This window comes from Rattus norvegicus, chromosome 14, assembly GCF_021556685.1.
Source record: "Rattus norvegicus strain SHRSP/BbbUtx chromosome 14, alternate assembly SHRSP_T2T, whole genome shotgun sequence".
In the NCBI taxonomy this organism is placed as follows: domain Eukaryota; kingdom Metazoa; phylum Chordata; class Mammalia; order Rodentia; family Muridae; genus Rattus; species Rattus norvegicus.
Window position 1 is genome coordinate 100,628,473 of NC_141547.1, and position 14,028 is coordinate 100,642,500.

Consider the following 14,028-nt stretch of genomic DNA (forward strand, 5'->3'; position numbering starts at 1 on the left):
CGAAGTGGAACTGACTTCCTCCACACATGCACCAAGACACATGTACACACACATACAAACACACAAAACGTAAAGAACTTGTAAGGGAGGAACAATTTAAGGTGACATTGGAATCCACCTTTCTTGCAAAGTATGCTTTTGCCAATTAGTACTCGACCACCCACACATTACTTTAAAAGCAAAACAAACAAAAGACCTTGGTACTGCAAACTGCCCCTGACTCCACTCAGGCATTTTTTGCAAGCTGATCGATCACCCTGCTTGTCTGTGGTTGGCTGTGGTTGACTGTGGTGATGAACCATCAAAATGGATCAAGCCAAGAGGCCTTCCTCACTTATTTAATTCAATGTCCCAAGACACTGCAGAGGGAAAGGTCAGCATCAACGAGACACTCTGCTGCTACAGGAAAAATGGAGATGGTCACCTGGGACCCGTCCCCCAGCCTGGCTACTTGAACTCTATGAAGGTGCATAGGACAGAGCAGCACGGCTACCTTTTTCAAGTCAACTGTGGTCACTGACATCACACAGCACAGGAAAGGAGGCACTCGGAAAGCATGTAAGGAGCCTGGCAACAGAGAGGAGGTTTTTACCCAGTAGCTTTAACAATCTTGCGTTCCTTAAAATCTGCAGGAGTGCTACCCTGCAGGCATCTGGGACGGCATCACGAGGTTTCAGGTTTAGGTTGGTGGCTGGCTAGAGTTGGACACTGACCAGTTCTGTGTGTGCTGAAAGGCACCCGGCTGGAACGCGGCCCTTGGCACTGGCTATGAGACCGTCGGTGCAATGGGTTGGAGATGTGAGCACTGGCACTCTGCGGGGAACCAGGACAGGCTTAAAGGCCATGGCAGTCTTGCACTTGGCAGCTGTCTTCTAAAGTGATCATGCAGGGTCACACCTGTGAACCCCAGAAAGTCGTGCATATCTCAGACAATGGCTGTCCTTTACAAGACCTCATCGGCCCTGAGAAAATCAAAGCAGAGTAGTCTTTTGAGTGGAAGAAGGGCACATGGTGGAGAAAGTCACATTTTAAACCACTTAGAACCTAGAACTACCCACCTTTTACAGTAGTATTTAAATTAAAATTTCAAATGTAATTACAGAAACTGATCAAGCAATTTTCTAACATTTAAACATGAGTATCATGTTAAAAGACCTGATGTCTTTCTCAACACACATGCATGCACATGAGCACACACACACACCACACACTTGAACACACACATCACACACATACACACATGCATGTGTACACACATACATACCACACCATACTTAAACATAGACACATAGCACACCTAGACACACCACACATATACCACACATGCACACACCCATATATTATCACACACACCATAAACCATACACATACACACACACACACACACACACGTTGTTGTCTCTCCAGTGAACATTCTGAAACCTTTACTGATACAAGTAATTTGGAATGGATGCTTCTCAGTGTCCTAGAGCACTTCTATAACGGGAGCAAAGGATTACCCTGTACTGTCTCTCTTGAATAATTTGATATGGTAAAGGATAGATAGTTAAGTTCCTCCAACATGCATACATTTTAGCCCCTATGGATATGGCAGGATCTTAGGCTTAACTCTTTATGATCAATCAAAGGCAGCTGCTGTGGGAGAGCTGCTCAGTGGTTGAGGGCTCACCTCCATGGATAGAGCCAGGTTTGAGAAACAAGAGGAGGAGGTGGGAAGAAGGAAGAAGGGATAGAAAGGTGCATTCGGCTGGCAAGTTCAAGCCATCTTCACAGGACACATTTTCACATAGGTCCTTCTACTCTCTCCTCATTACCGTTAAATCAAAATAGTTTCCCCATCATAGCCAAAATACAGCAAGACAGACTTACCCATGTATAAGCAAGCGGTACCTTACAGATCTGCAGAATCCCTAATAGCCCAGAGGGCCACAGCAGGCCTCTGCTGTGAGCAACGAAGGTCCTGGAATGGCATGGTGCACTAGGTGCAGATTAAAACACAGCTTTCACTTAGAAGTCAACGCTGTGGCTACTGCAGAAGTAAGTGCACAACATGTAAAGTGATAAAATCATTTCTGAAGAGTAAAGCAAGAATAACCATTTCTCCTAATTAAAGGCAGACAAAAGCAGCCTCTGGCAAGTAAGCACATTACAGTTGGGAGGGGAGTGTCCCCTGGAATGTGCAGCAGCTTGGTCCTCCAAGTAGAGTCCTTTACAGCATCACCATGTCTGAGCGGCTGATCGATAGGCTATGTGGGGCTCCCTCTTAAGTTCAGGGTCCCACGTTAGGAGAGTTTGGTTTTAAGGAATTAAGCATCACAAACACAGGCTGCTTACAACACCACGCTCTACTGGGCACACTGGATGGTTTGAGCTAGACACCAACTGATATTAGGCACAGTGTTAGGGAAGGGAAGAGGCATTCTTAAAAACCAAGCCCAGTGTTTTCAACAGCGTCAGAACTCAACTGCTCTGTCGCTATAAAAACGCCTTGAGTGTGTGGTGACGACAGCAATTCTAAACCACCAAGCGGTGCGCATTCCTTAATAATCCTTTTCTCTTGGCACCAAAACAAACCACCACTAAAAGAAAAGCACAGGGCCCCTCCAAACCCTCCTCTGAAAAACAATGGCGTTCTGATAGAAAGGAACCACCAACCACACCGTGTCCCCATCACGACCTTACGGAGTTGCTACTTAAATATTACCAGTGCTCTGTGAATCATTCTATATTAAAATTAGATAGTTCTAAACATCACACATATAAAAAAAAGTATTGTCTGACACAGTGCCATTCTGATGATAAATTGCAATCTATAGCTCAAATAATTCTACCTAGGGATTAACATTTCAGAGGCTGAGCCCGAGATTATGTGTGTGAATCTTGAATTTCATCAGCTCCCTTTGGCACAATGGCTCATTCTTCCTTCTTCAGCTATTCTCTCAGGAAGGGTCAGGGAAGCTTAGCCTCGCTCTGGCCTTCATTTCATCTTTACATTAACCAGATACCTTGCCTTCTCTTTAGCTCGTATGTGTTATTTCATTGCAAATACCATACCCTGAACTGAGCTACTGCTAATGAGGCTGGTACCAAATCAAAGGGTGCCATCAAGTGGCTATAATACTCTTAACAGCACTACACCAAGTGACAGTTCCGGGAAGATCGGCTTCCCCACCGACAGGCTGTGCCACTCGGCTGTGGAAGAATACATGAAGGCAGGCAGGAAGGAAGGAACTCTCCATACTAATTTTTACTTTATTTTCTACCCTCCCAAGATTGCTTTTCTGCATATTTACACTTACAAAGTACAACTTCAGAGTCGTGGTTAGGATTAATGCTCAGGCCAAAATATTATCAAGTGATATTATCCACGATTCAAGCAGAGCGGCACTACTGAGGACTAAATAGTTCTATTAAAATTCATGGCTAGAGCAATGGGAGCTTACTTTTGGAAATACGCAGCAGCACATACACTTGAAAATAAAGACCAGAGCACCCTGCCTGACCTGTTCCCTAGGATAAGGCTATCCAACAGCTGCTGTCGTTCGAGGCATCACTCACAACCATGCCTGAATGCGAACGAGCCAGCCAGAGTTTGAAATGCTCTCTTCAATACTGCTATTAGAGCCACCTTAGAATGTGGGGTTCTTTTTCTTCAAAATTATGTTTGTCCCTTTTTGTTTCATGTTATTTGGAGAGGGCAAATAAAGCAACTTATAGGAGACAGGGTTTATTTTAGCTCACAGCTCCACAGTACAGGCAATCACCAGAGAGAATGTCCAGCAGCAGAAGCTTCCAGAAGCAGAGCAAGAGGAATGGTGGCACTCAGCTTCTTTTTCTGGCTTTTTATACAATCTAAGATCGAAGACCGGGCAATGGTTCCACCACTGTTGATGGGTCTCCCTGGCTCAATAACCCTAATCAAGATAATCCCATGGGGCCAGCAAGGCAAGGACTGGAGTTCCATCCCTAAGACTCAGACACTGACAGAAGAGAAACTACTCCCTCAAATAGTCTGTCTCTCTGTCTCTGTCTCTGTCTCTGTCTTACATACAGGCACACAGGCACACACACACACACACGCATACACACTCATGAACACCTTCACAAGTTTAGGAAGACTTATCTGTGAGTTCGAGGCCAACCTAATTTACGTAGTGAGTTACAAAGCAGTCAAATCTACTAAGTTCTCCCCACCAAAAAGTAATCATTTTTAAAGACAAGCCCCTATAAGTGTCCCCAGAGACCCATTTCCCTGGCCAGTCTAGATCTCATACACTTAGAGTGAGGTGAACCACTGCACTGGTGATCAGGCCTAAGGACGCACCCACGCCAAACAGGACAGCGCTGTACCCCGACCCCCTTCCTTTCCATTCTGGGAGCCTCTCTCTAAGCCGCTCAGACTTGCCTTGAGTTTACTGTTCAGCCTCGGCCTCCCAAGGAGGCCTCCCAAGGAGGCTATGCCATGGAGGCTGGCAATATCTTTTCATTTAGAGTCATGGCCATAATCATCTGGAAAGGGTAGAGAAGTGGGCTCAGATGCTGCTCTTGCCAATGACTAGAGTTCAGCTCTCTCTCAGCACCCATAACACATGGCTCACAACCACTTGTAACTCCAACTCAAGGTGTCCACAGCCCTCCTCAGGTACCAGCCACACACACGCACATGCCTACACACAGGCAGGCATATCCATTCAAGATAAAAATAAATACATCCAAAAATAGCTGAAAGCTAAAAATGGATTTTCTAAGACACATCCAATCCGTCATATTTCTCTGCTCCTGACAGTTTTCCCATGGCTTCTGACATCTTACTGGAATGAGAGATCAGAACCCCACAGGGCACAAGCAAAACAGTGCAGCTTAACAGACTGCAGACAACTGATGGGTAGTCAGGCCTGGATGCCTATCAGGCTGGTCTTTAGTCATACTTCAGTTTCTTCTCTCCGTCCTGGTTTGTGTAGAGAGTTGCAGCACTCCAGCTCTTTTACCCTTAGACTATTTCTCTACATACGATCTGATGGAGGAACTTGCTAAAGGCATTGGAGGTCACTGTACACATGAACTTCCCAGAGCCTCCCCCATGGCCTGCTAAGTGTGAACACATCCTCAGCAGACACTCCTAGAGCCTTCCCCATGGCCTGCTAAGTGTGAACACATCCTCAGCAGTCACTCCTAGAGCCTCCCCCACAGCCTGCTAAGTGTGAACACATCCTCAGCAGACACTCCCAGACTCTCCCCCACAGCCTGCTAAGTGTGAACACATCCTCAGCAGACACTCCCAGAGCCTCCCCCATGGCCTGCTAAGTGTGAACACATCCTCAGCAGACACTCCCAGACTCTCCCCCAAGGCCTGCTAAGTGTGAACACATCCTCAGCAGTCACTCCTAGAGCCTCCCCCATGGCCTGCTAAGTGTGAACACATCCTCAGCAGTCACTCCTAGAGCCTCCCCCACAGCCTGCTAAGTGTGAACACATCCTCAGCAGTCACTCCTAGAGCCTCCCCCACAGCCTGCTAAGTGTGAACACATCCTCAGCAGACACTCCCAGAGCCTCCCCCACAGCCTGCTAAGTGTGAACACATCCTCAGCAGACACTCCCAGAGCCTCCCCCACGGCCTGCTAAGTGTGAACACATCCTCAGCAGACACTCCCAGAGCCTCCCCCATGGCCTGCTAAGTGTGAACACATCCTCAGCAGACACTCCCAGACTCTCCCCCACAGCCTGCTAAGTGTGAACACATCCTCAGCAGACACTCCCAGAGCCTTCCCCACAGCCTGCTAAGTGTGAACACATCCTCAGCAGACACTCCTAGAGCCTCCCCCACAGCCTGCTAAGTGTGAACACATCCTCAGCAGTCACTCCTAGAGCCTCCCCCATGGCCTGCTAAGTGTGAACACATCCTCAGCAGACACTCCCAGACTCTCCTCCACAGCCTGCTAAGTGTGAACACATCCTCAGCAGACACTCCTAGAGCCTCCCCCATGGCCTGCTAAGTGTGAACACATCCTCAGCAGACACTCCCAGACTCTCCTCCACAGCCTGCTAAGTGTGAACACATCCTCAGCAGACACTCCCAGAGCCTCCCCCATGGCCTGCTAAGTGTGAACACATCCTCAGCAGACACTCCCAGAGCCTCCCCCACAGCCTGCTAAGTGTGAACACATCCTTAGCAGTCACTCCTAGAGCCTCCCCCACAGCCTGCTAAGTGTGAACACATTCTCAGCAGACACTCCCAGACTCTCCCCCACGGCCTGCTAAGTGTGAACACATCCTCAGCAGACACTCCCAGAGCCTTCCCCATGGCCTGCTAAGTGTGAACACATCCTCAGCAGACACTCCCAGACTCTCCTCCAGCTTTCCTGCTGATCCTGCTGCATCCCCATTTCCTTCACCATTGTTTCCCTGTTTGGACTAAAAGCTCTGAAGGACCAACACTTTGTCTTGTTTTCATCTCCAGTGTCTAGGAAGCAAATGTATAATCGATTTCATGGTACGGGGTATAGCAAAGTTAAATCAAATATCAAAAGAAAACAAACCCCTCTATGTACAAGAGCCACTGTTATAAAGTTTGCACCAACTCTTTTCTGTTTTAAAACAGTAAAGTATCAACGGAACAAAATTAAACTTCGGAAAGTATCACAAATGAAAGGCAGGAAGGAATATATTGTTGAATTATTATTGGAGAGGGAAGTCTGATGTGAAATAAGTCTTTTGACTGCTAGTGATAATTATATCTATGACAGTTTTATACCAATTTCACATTATCTGACCACTTTTCCTTAATTTTAAAGAGGAAGAAAAAGCCTTAAAATTTATTTTACTGATTAATTTATTCCCAAATTAAGCCTGCCTCAAAAGACCAAAAGCATTCAAGTGTTATAAAATCACAGCTATTATTCAGAAAGAAGAGAAAGCAATTGAAAGCATGGAAGACCTTTGGCTAATGTTGCAACAGGGCCTCCTGCTCCCACCCTCGCTCCGTCGTTCCTCACACGCACTTTTTGAACCTTACTCTTGGTTACAAAGCCAGATTAAATAAAAATTAAGAGCCAGCGTGGTAGTGGGTACCTTAATTCCAGCATGTGGGAAACAGAGGCTACACAGAGACCCTGACACACACACACACACATGCACACGCATGCACACACACACACATAAGCATACACACACACAAGCATATTCGCACACGCACACACTCCCTCTCACCCTTTCATATATATATATATATATATATATATATATATATATATATATATGAGAATGAAGAGGAGAGGGAGGAAGGGGGTATTTTACTATTAAAGCTCTTTAACATATAATCTGCATATTCAAGTCATACTTTTCCTTTCAATATATTCTCAAACTGTTAGAGCTTTGTTCTTTTACAATGATTAGGTTGAAATAATTCACAAATAAGCAAGACAATTCATATTGCCAAGAGGCAAAAACTGTGGTCACTGGCTGTCTTGTGGCTAACTCAGTTCAAGGAGGTAAAGTAGCTCGGCAAGAGAACTAAAACCAACCCTCTTCCATTTTGTTGTCCCCTTCTCTACGTCTTATGTGATTTGGCCTCTGACCCTTTTGCTCTTGGTTCTATTACTTGCATTCTCTGTTAACTCCAGTCTCTTAAGAAAGATCTAACAGCAGTGGCAGCTCAAAGGGAGAATGATTAGACACTTACAAAGTTCAGTCCCTTGGGATTGGTCAAATACTGGTTCCAAGACCCTCCCTCGTGAGCCCAAAGTCTCTTAATACTCAAGTGCCTTATATAAAATGGCATGGTGGGGCTTATACAAAACAGCAGTAGGCTCGGTTGGAAAACTGCTTGTCTCATAAGCAGGAGGGCCTGAGTTTGGTCCCAGGACCCCCGTGAAAGCTAGACACAACTGCACACATCTGCAGCCCCTACACTGGGGAGTACAGAGGCAACTCTAAAACCCACACTTCCCGGCTGAAGAGCCAAGCTGAAGAACTCCCAGTTCAGTGAGAACTGAGAGCAGTGAGGGAGAGCTACTGAGGAGAACACACCCCATAAAAATGGTGGTTCTGTATACCCTATGCTCAGTCTCCTGTGTTAGTCATCTCTAGAGTGTTTATAACACCTCAAGATATGTGCTATGGAAAGCACAGTGTCACTACACGTAGTGCTTAGAGAACAACTCTTAAAACGCATGTATACGTTGAATACAGGCAATTTCCCCCCCGAGGTTTTCTATCAATGGCTGGTTGAATCCAGAAATCCAACTCTGCATACTAAGAGTTCTTCCAAAATATTTTTTATTGTAAATCAAACTGATATTAAGGCAAAGAAAATTCTTCAAATATTGAATTATTTTAAAGTAGCATATGAAATGTTTCATGTCACTGGGGATAAGATACTATATTTCAATAATTTCTAGATGCCATAATGCTGATAAAATATCAACAACTATACTTAATTTATATAAGACAAAACCATAATAGGGTAATAAATGTTTTTTTTACATTTGTGACATAAAATATTAATGATTAACTTTCTTCTGTAGTAATAGTCACTGAGAAGTTGGCTATGTTCTGGTAAATAGTCTCTTACTCAGGCCCATGCAAGCGACCCTAGTTAAACTTGGTGGGCCATCCACACAGGAAGAGTGAGGACACTCGCTGGGAGTAAAAAGGGCTCTCTGTGAGAAGGGCAGAGAGCGGCTAAAGTTCATTATGTATGAACATGGAGCTGCTGGCAGAAAAATAAAGTGACGGCTATATTAGCAACAACAAAAGTATTATAGGAGAATTTAGAAAAATCAAGAACTTTGCTAGGCCAGCACAATTCCTTATGACATTCTGAACCTTATCCACAGGCAAGTGCAACTCCCCTTCCAACAAAGAGGCCATCGCAAAAACCAGCCCGTAACCCACACCACCTCCCCAGCGTTTATGGCTCAAGGAGCAGCATGAAGAGGGATGGAAAGGCTGTAAGAGCCAGGACTTCCAAAAGTCTGCTCTGAAACGCTCTCCCAGAGACGGCTGCACACACAAGACCAGAACAAGGGCAATTTCAATGGCTATGGTAACCTGCAGCGGGGAAGAAACCGTGGGATCCCATCCCTAGGTGAAGAACTACAGGGACTACTCGATCCTGGGGGAAAGAGAATTCGTCTCTTCCAGGAGTGAGCTCATGTACTGCTGCCAGTGCTGAGTGCCCAGGCCTGAAGCCACAGACACACAAACAACAAAGCTGGACTCAGCACAGTGCTATACATCCGATCCACACGCATATATACGGTATTTAACACAGCAACCAAAGAAAGAAAGGCTGCAACTCTCCCTCTCAAGGAAGACACCTGAGGGTTTGGAAGTACAAAAAACGTGACGTAATTCTTTTTCAAATGAAAATACATTTTTACAAAAAGGCTAAAATAGAAAAACGTGTCTAAAGTTTTGCTGTTTCTGGCTTTACACTGCAGTTTATTGTTGCTGTTGTCAGAGGTCACACAGAAGATCTCAGCATATGAACCTATGTTCCAAAGAGGATGGCACGGCAGAGCACCGGGAAGCTGGGCGACACCTCACGGTAAGAGGACGTGTTTCAGTCACTCGATGCTCAGCCAATACAGAGAAGCAAGGGAAAGCAGCAAACTGAAATATCGTAAAGCAAATGCTATTAAAAGTGTGCTGTGCCATTAGAGCCCTAACTGTAATACAATTACCGAGAGTCTGCTCCCTAGTGATTTCAAGGAGGAGAAGGCCTTTTACCATCTCTCATGTGCTAGGTCTCTCACTGCTGAATATCCATGGATAAACTGCAAAACGCTCAAATGTACTTCTGGTTCAGAGCATGTCTGAGGCAGCACTGACTGTCTCATTTATCAGCTTCCACCCTCCAGTTGGTAAAAACTACAATTGAAATCAATGTTGGCTATACCCTTCTTTCTTTTATATGAAGACATTTAAATACGGCTAGCAGGAAACAAGAATAGTAAACTAAATGGTTCTGGCCATTTTGAAGACTGACTACACTCGGCTGGGGTGGCTCAGTAATGACTACCGCTCACCCGCCGGCAAATTCATTGCAGTCTTTGTATTCTTTTTTAAATAACTGTCCTTATTGTGTTTATTTTTGTGGGTGTGGCGAGAGCACACATATGCACGCGTGCCATGGTGTACGCATGCATGTAAAGTCAGAGGGCTACGTTCTCTCCCTCTAAGCCCAAGGATCAAAGAAGATCAGGCATCACTCCCTGCTAAGCCACCTCGCAGGCCTGCTTTATATTCTTTAACAAAGCCTATCGAATACTATTAATGACCTATAGAGTCATGAATTTCTCTAACTGATACACTTTAATTTTTTATTATGGGCAAATGAAGGTCTTAAGGTTACATTAGCCTATCTAAACAATTTTAGAAAGAAAAGTAATCCACTATAAATTCCAGTATGGCATCTACTGATTGAACTATGAAGCTATAAAAAGATTTTCTTAACGGGATACATTTCAAAACTGTACAAAGTATGTCTACACTCTCATTCACAAATCTGTAATTTGAGTTAAAAAATACAAAAGAGTGCTCAGACCACTGTCCTGCAACAGGAAACAGTAGGCCCGAGAGCGCCAGAGGTGTTGATAAAAAGCAACACACACAACTTTCGGAGTAATGAGCATTAAAAGACAGTATCATCAGAACTTCTGATAGATGAGTGAATGAATAAAATATTGCACACATAAAATGCAGTTTTATTCATCACTTAGGTATAAAAGTGGAATTAAATGTGTCATCTTCAAGAAAACAAAACTGGAAGTTATCTTGTTATATGAGATAAGCCAAACTCAGAAAGCAAACGCAGAGTGAAGGAGGGAGGGAGGGAGGGGGGGGAGGGAGGGAGGGGGGAGGGAGGGAGGGAGGGAGGGAGGGGGGAGGGGCAGACACACGCACACACACAGAGAGAGAGAGAGAGAGAGAGAGAGAGAGAGAGAGAGAGAGAAAGAGGAGTAGAAGCGAGAATATTTTAAGAGAGGAAGAGCAGTAGAAAGAAAAATTAAAAGGGGTGTATAGAATGATGTCATTATGTAGGTGAGGGCAGGTACAGAATAGAACAAGGCCCATCAATGGACTAGAAGGAAGGATGGGCGGGAGAAAAGTTTTGGAGAGGAGGAGGAGACAAGAAAGAGCAGCCAAGAGAACGTGGAGGCGGATGTTAAGACTTCTCTCTGCACATCTACAGGTTGTTACAACTATTCATGAGTGATAGATGTGTACAGCATTTTGTGTATCTAGATGAGCACACTGTATCTTATCTAGGAGAGCAATTATATCTCATCAATTGGGTCAGAGGTTATCGTGTTGTGTGTTCTTTCATGTGGCAATTTAATTGAGTTCAAGAGAGTGTGTGGTGGCAGGACACACACTGGGCCTGCCATGGAATTGGGATGTGTATGTCTGGCATGGTGGCAACCTGCCTTGGGAACTAGATGGGTAGAGAGATTACTGCCAGGCTCAGAGAGTAGCCATCGACAGCCTGATATGGGATAGAGCTTAGTGGGTAAGACGCTTTGTTGACTGAGATGAAAATATCGAACTATGGTGCCGGAACTAGTGTGGAATAAAAGAAAGCGTTTTATAATTTTACCGCAACAGGGGTGTTAATATGTTATGAGTAAGTCATGTTATGCGCGTATAATTACCACTTACAGTGAATATGCACTAATTTTTAGAAATTGATCTCGGGGCTGAGGAGATGGCTTAGTTGCTGAGGTTGGTTATGCACACACAATGACCTAAGTTTGAATCCCGGGCTGGCTATTCTTGGTTGTCAACTTGACCACACCTGAAATTAACTAAAACTCAAGTGTTCACTTACATACCTTTTGCAACAGGGTCTTTCACTGAAAGCACTGTATACCTGTGAGGGGTTTTTCTGAATTAAATAATTTGAAGTGTGAAGACCACCTTTAATTCAGATCTTTTGAGGTAGGAAGATCTGTTCTTAATCTGGGCCACACATTTTGGTGCAGCCTGTATAAGGACAAAGAAGAAGAAAGCTTTTTCTCATTTCCTCACTCTTGATAACAAATTCATTTTTTCCCTGGCATTAGAGCCTATTTCTTTGGAGTTCAGTGAATAATGAAGAGTAATCGAGACTTCATGCACACGCACATGCGTGTACACACACACACACACACACACACACACACACACACACACACACACACACACACATCTCCCCAGAGCTGGCTTGGGGTGGGAGGCAGAGTCAGGCGGATCACTGAGGCTCATTGGACATCCAGTGTAGCCCAAGCAGTGAGCTCCACTGTTTCAAAAGGTAATGATGGTAACTGAGAAAAGGTAGGAGACACCAACCTCTGAGTTTTACACCACACACCCACGCCAGGTGTGGTGGCTCACACCTCCAGTCCCCGCACTTGAGAGTCTGAAGCAAGTAAACCTCTGAGTTCAAGGTCAGCCTGGGCCAGGGACACCCAGAGAAACCCTGTCTTAAAACAGACAGTGCACAAACCCACATAGTCACATGGACATACACGCATACACATGGTTCTTTCCTTTCCATCCTTATTCGTCACGTATGCCAAGTAAATCAATAGGCTCATAGTAATGATATAGTAGATTTTTAAATTCTTTATCACACAATTCAACTTAATGTCCAGGAGCCACCATCGCCCTAAACAACCACTGCTCACATGAAGTAGCCATTAGTCAGCCTTCTGGACAGTGTGCTGCCACAGTGGGACAGCCTTCTGGACAGTGTGCTGCCGCAGTGGGACAGCCTTCTGGACAGTGTGCTGCCGCAGTGGGACAGCCTTCTGGACAGTGTGCTGCCGCAGTGGGACAGCCTTCTGGACAGTGTGCTGCCGCAGTGGGACAGCCTTCTGGACAGTGTGCTGCCACAGTGGGACAGCCTTCTGGACAGTGTGCTGCCACAGTGGGACAGCCTTCTGGACAGTGTGCTGCCGCAGTGGGACAGCCTTCTGGACAGTGTGCTGCCACAGTGGAACAGCCTTCTGGACAGTGTGCTGCCACAGTGGGACAGCCTTCTGGACAGTGTGCTGCCACAGTGGGACAGCCTTCTGGACAGTGTGCTGCCGTAGTGGGACAGCCTTCTGGACAGTGTGCTGCCGCACGTGGGAGCTACGGCCCCGGCTGCCTCCAGACCCAGAGCTACTAGGTCCCCTGAAGCCATCAAAGGTGTCACCTCTAACAGAACTTCAGAAAGGCCCTTTCCTGTTCCAGCCTGAGGGAAGCAGGCTCGTAGGCTAGTGACACCCAGAAATTAAGAGGTTTTTGGAACCCAGGAGATCATGGACAGGTGCTCCGAGGCTGTCATCATACCACAAAATGAATAGATTGAATTGCACTGCAAATGATATGGATACCATTTGGACTACCATGAGAAAAAGAGAAAGAAAGAAGGTCAGGACGTTCATGGGAACATTCAAATAAAGAAAAAAAAAAGATAAAAGATTGGCCTGAAGGCTAAGCTCTACCATAAACAGTGCCATGCCAAGAAAATACAAATAAAAAAGATCATTAAGATGCATGAAAGGAGAAACACCAAGCAGAAGGATGGTGAGAAGTCTCCACAGGGAGCTGTCCCTGCCTACCTGCTGGACAGAGAGGGGCACTGAGAGCAAAAGTACTTTCCAACACGATTAAGCAGAAACGAAAAGAAAAGGCAGGAAAATGCGAGGTCCCTCTACCCAAAGTTCGTGCCCAAGGAGAAACAGAAGTATTGAAAGTTATTCGAACGGGAGAAAGAAAAAAGAAGGCATGGAGGAGAATGATTACAAAAGTCTGCTTTGTTGGTGATGGTTTTACAAGAAAACCACCTAAATATGGAAGGTTCATTAGGCCAATGGGTCTACGTTTCAAAAAAGCCCACGTCACACACCCTGAGCTGAAAGCTACCTTTCGTCTGCCTATACTCGTGGTGAGAAAGAATCCATCATCCCCATTACACACAACCCTGGGTGTGATCACCAGAGGTACAGTCACTGAAGTGACTGTGAGGGAGCTGGGCCTTGTGACACAAGGAGGCAAGGT

At 45.4% G+C, this 14,028-nt stretch overlaps 2 protein-coding genes and 1 pseudogene across 44 annotated transcripts in view; 2 read left to right on the forward strand and 1 right to left on the reverse strand.

The window, feature by feature from the left end:
* Window positions 1–14,028, reverse strand: part of Ehbp1 (EH domain binding protein 1) — a 253,134-nt gene that overhangs the window by 177,122 nt on the left and 61,984 nt on the right.
* LOC102550584 (hornerin-like) overlaps window positions 1–14,028 on the forward strand; it is a 39,157-nt gene that overhangs the window by 8,149 nt on the left and 16,980 nt on the right. For 8 of the 22 annotated variants that reach the window (XR_015637190.1, XR_015637196.1, XR_015637184.1 and 5 more), the window contains 2 exons: window positions 8,835–9,347; window positions 9,441–9,547. Coding sequence is in view for 6 of the 22 variants with exons in the window: in XM_087584601.1 (XP_087440727.1) it covers window positions 9,493–9,547; window positions 12,636–13,153 (573 nt within the window). In the remaining 16 variants the exon portion in view is untranslated. Of the gene's footprint in view, window positions 1–8,834; window positions 9,348–9,440; window positions 9,548–12,635; window positions 13,448–14,028 lie in introns of those variants that run through there. The other 14 variants (XR_015637183.1, XR_015637189.1, XR_015637194.1 and 11 more) reach the window with 4 other exon arrangements.
* LOC108352821 (ribosome biogenesis protein NSA2 homolog pseudogene) overlaps window positions 13,287–14,028 on the forward strand; it is a 903-nt pseudogene continuing 161 nt past the window's right edge.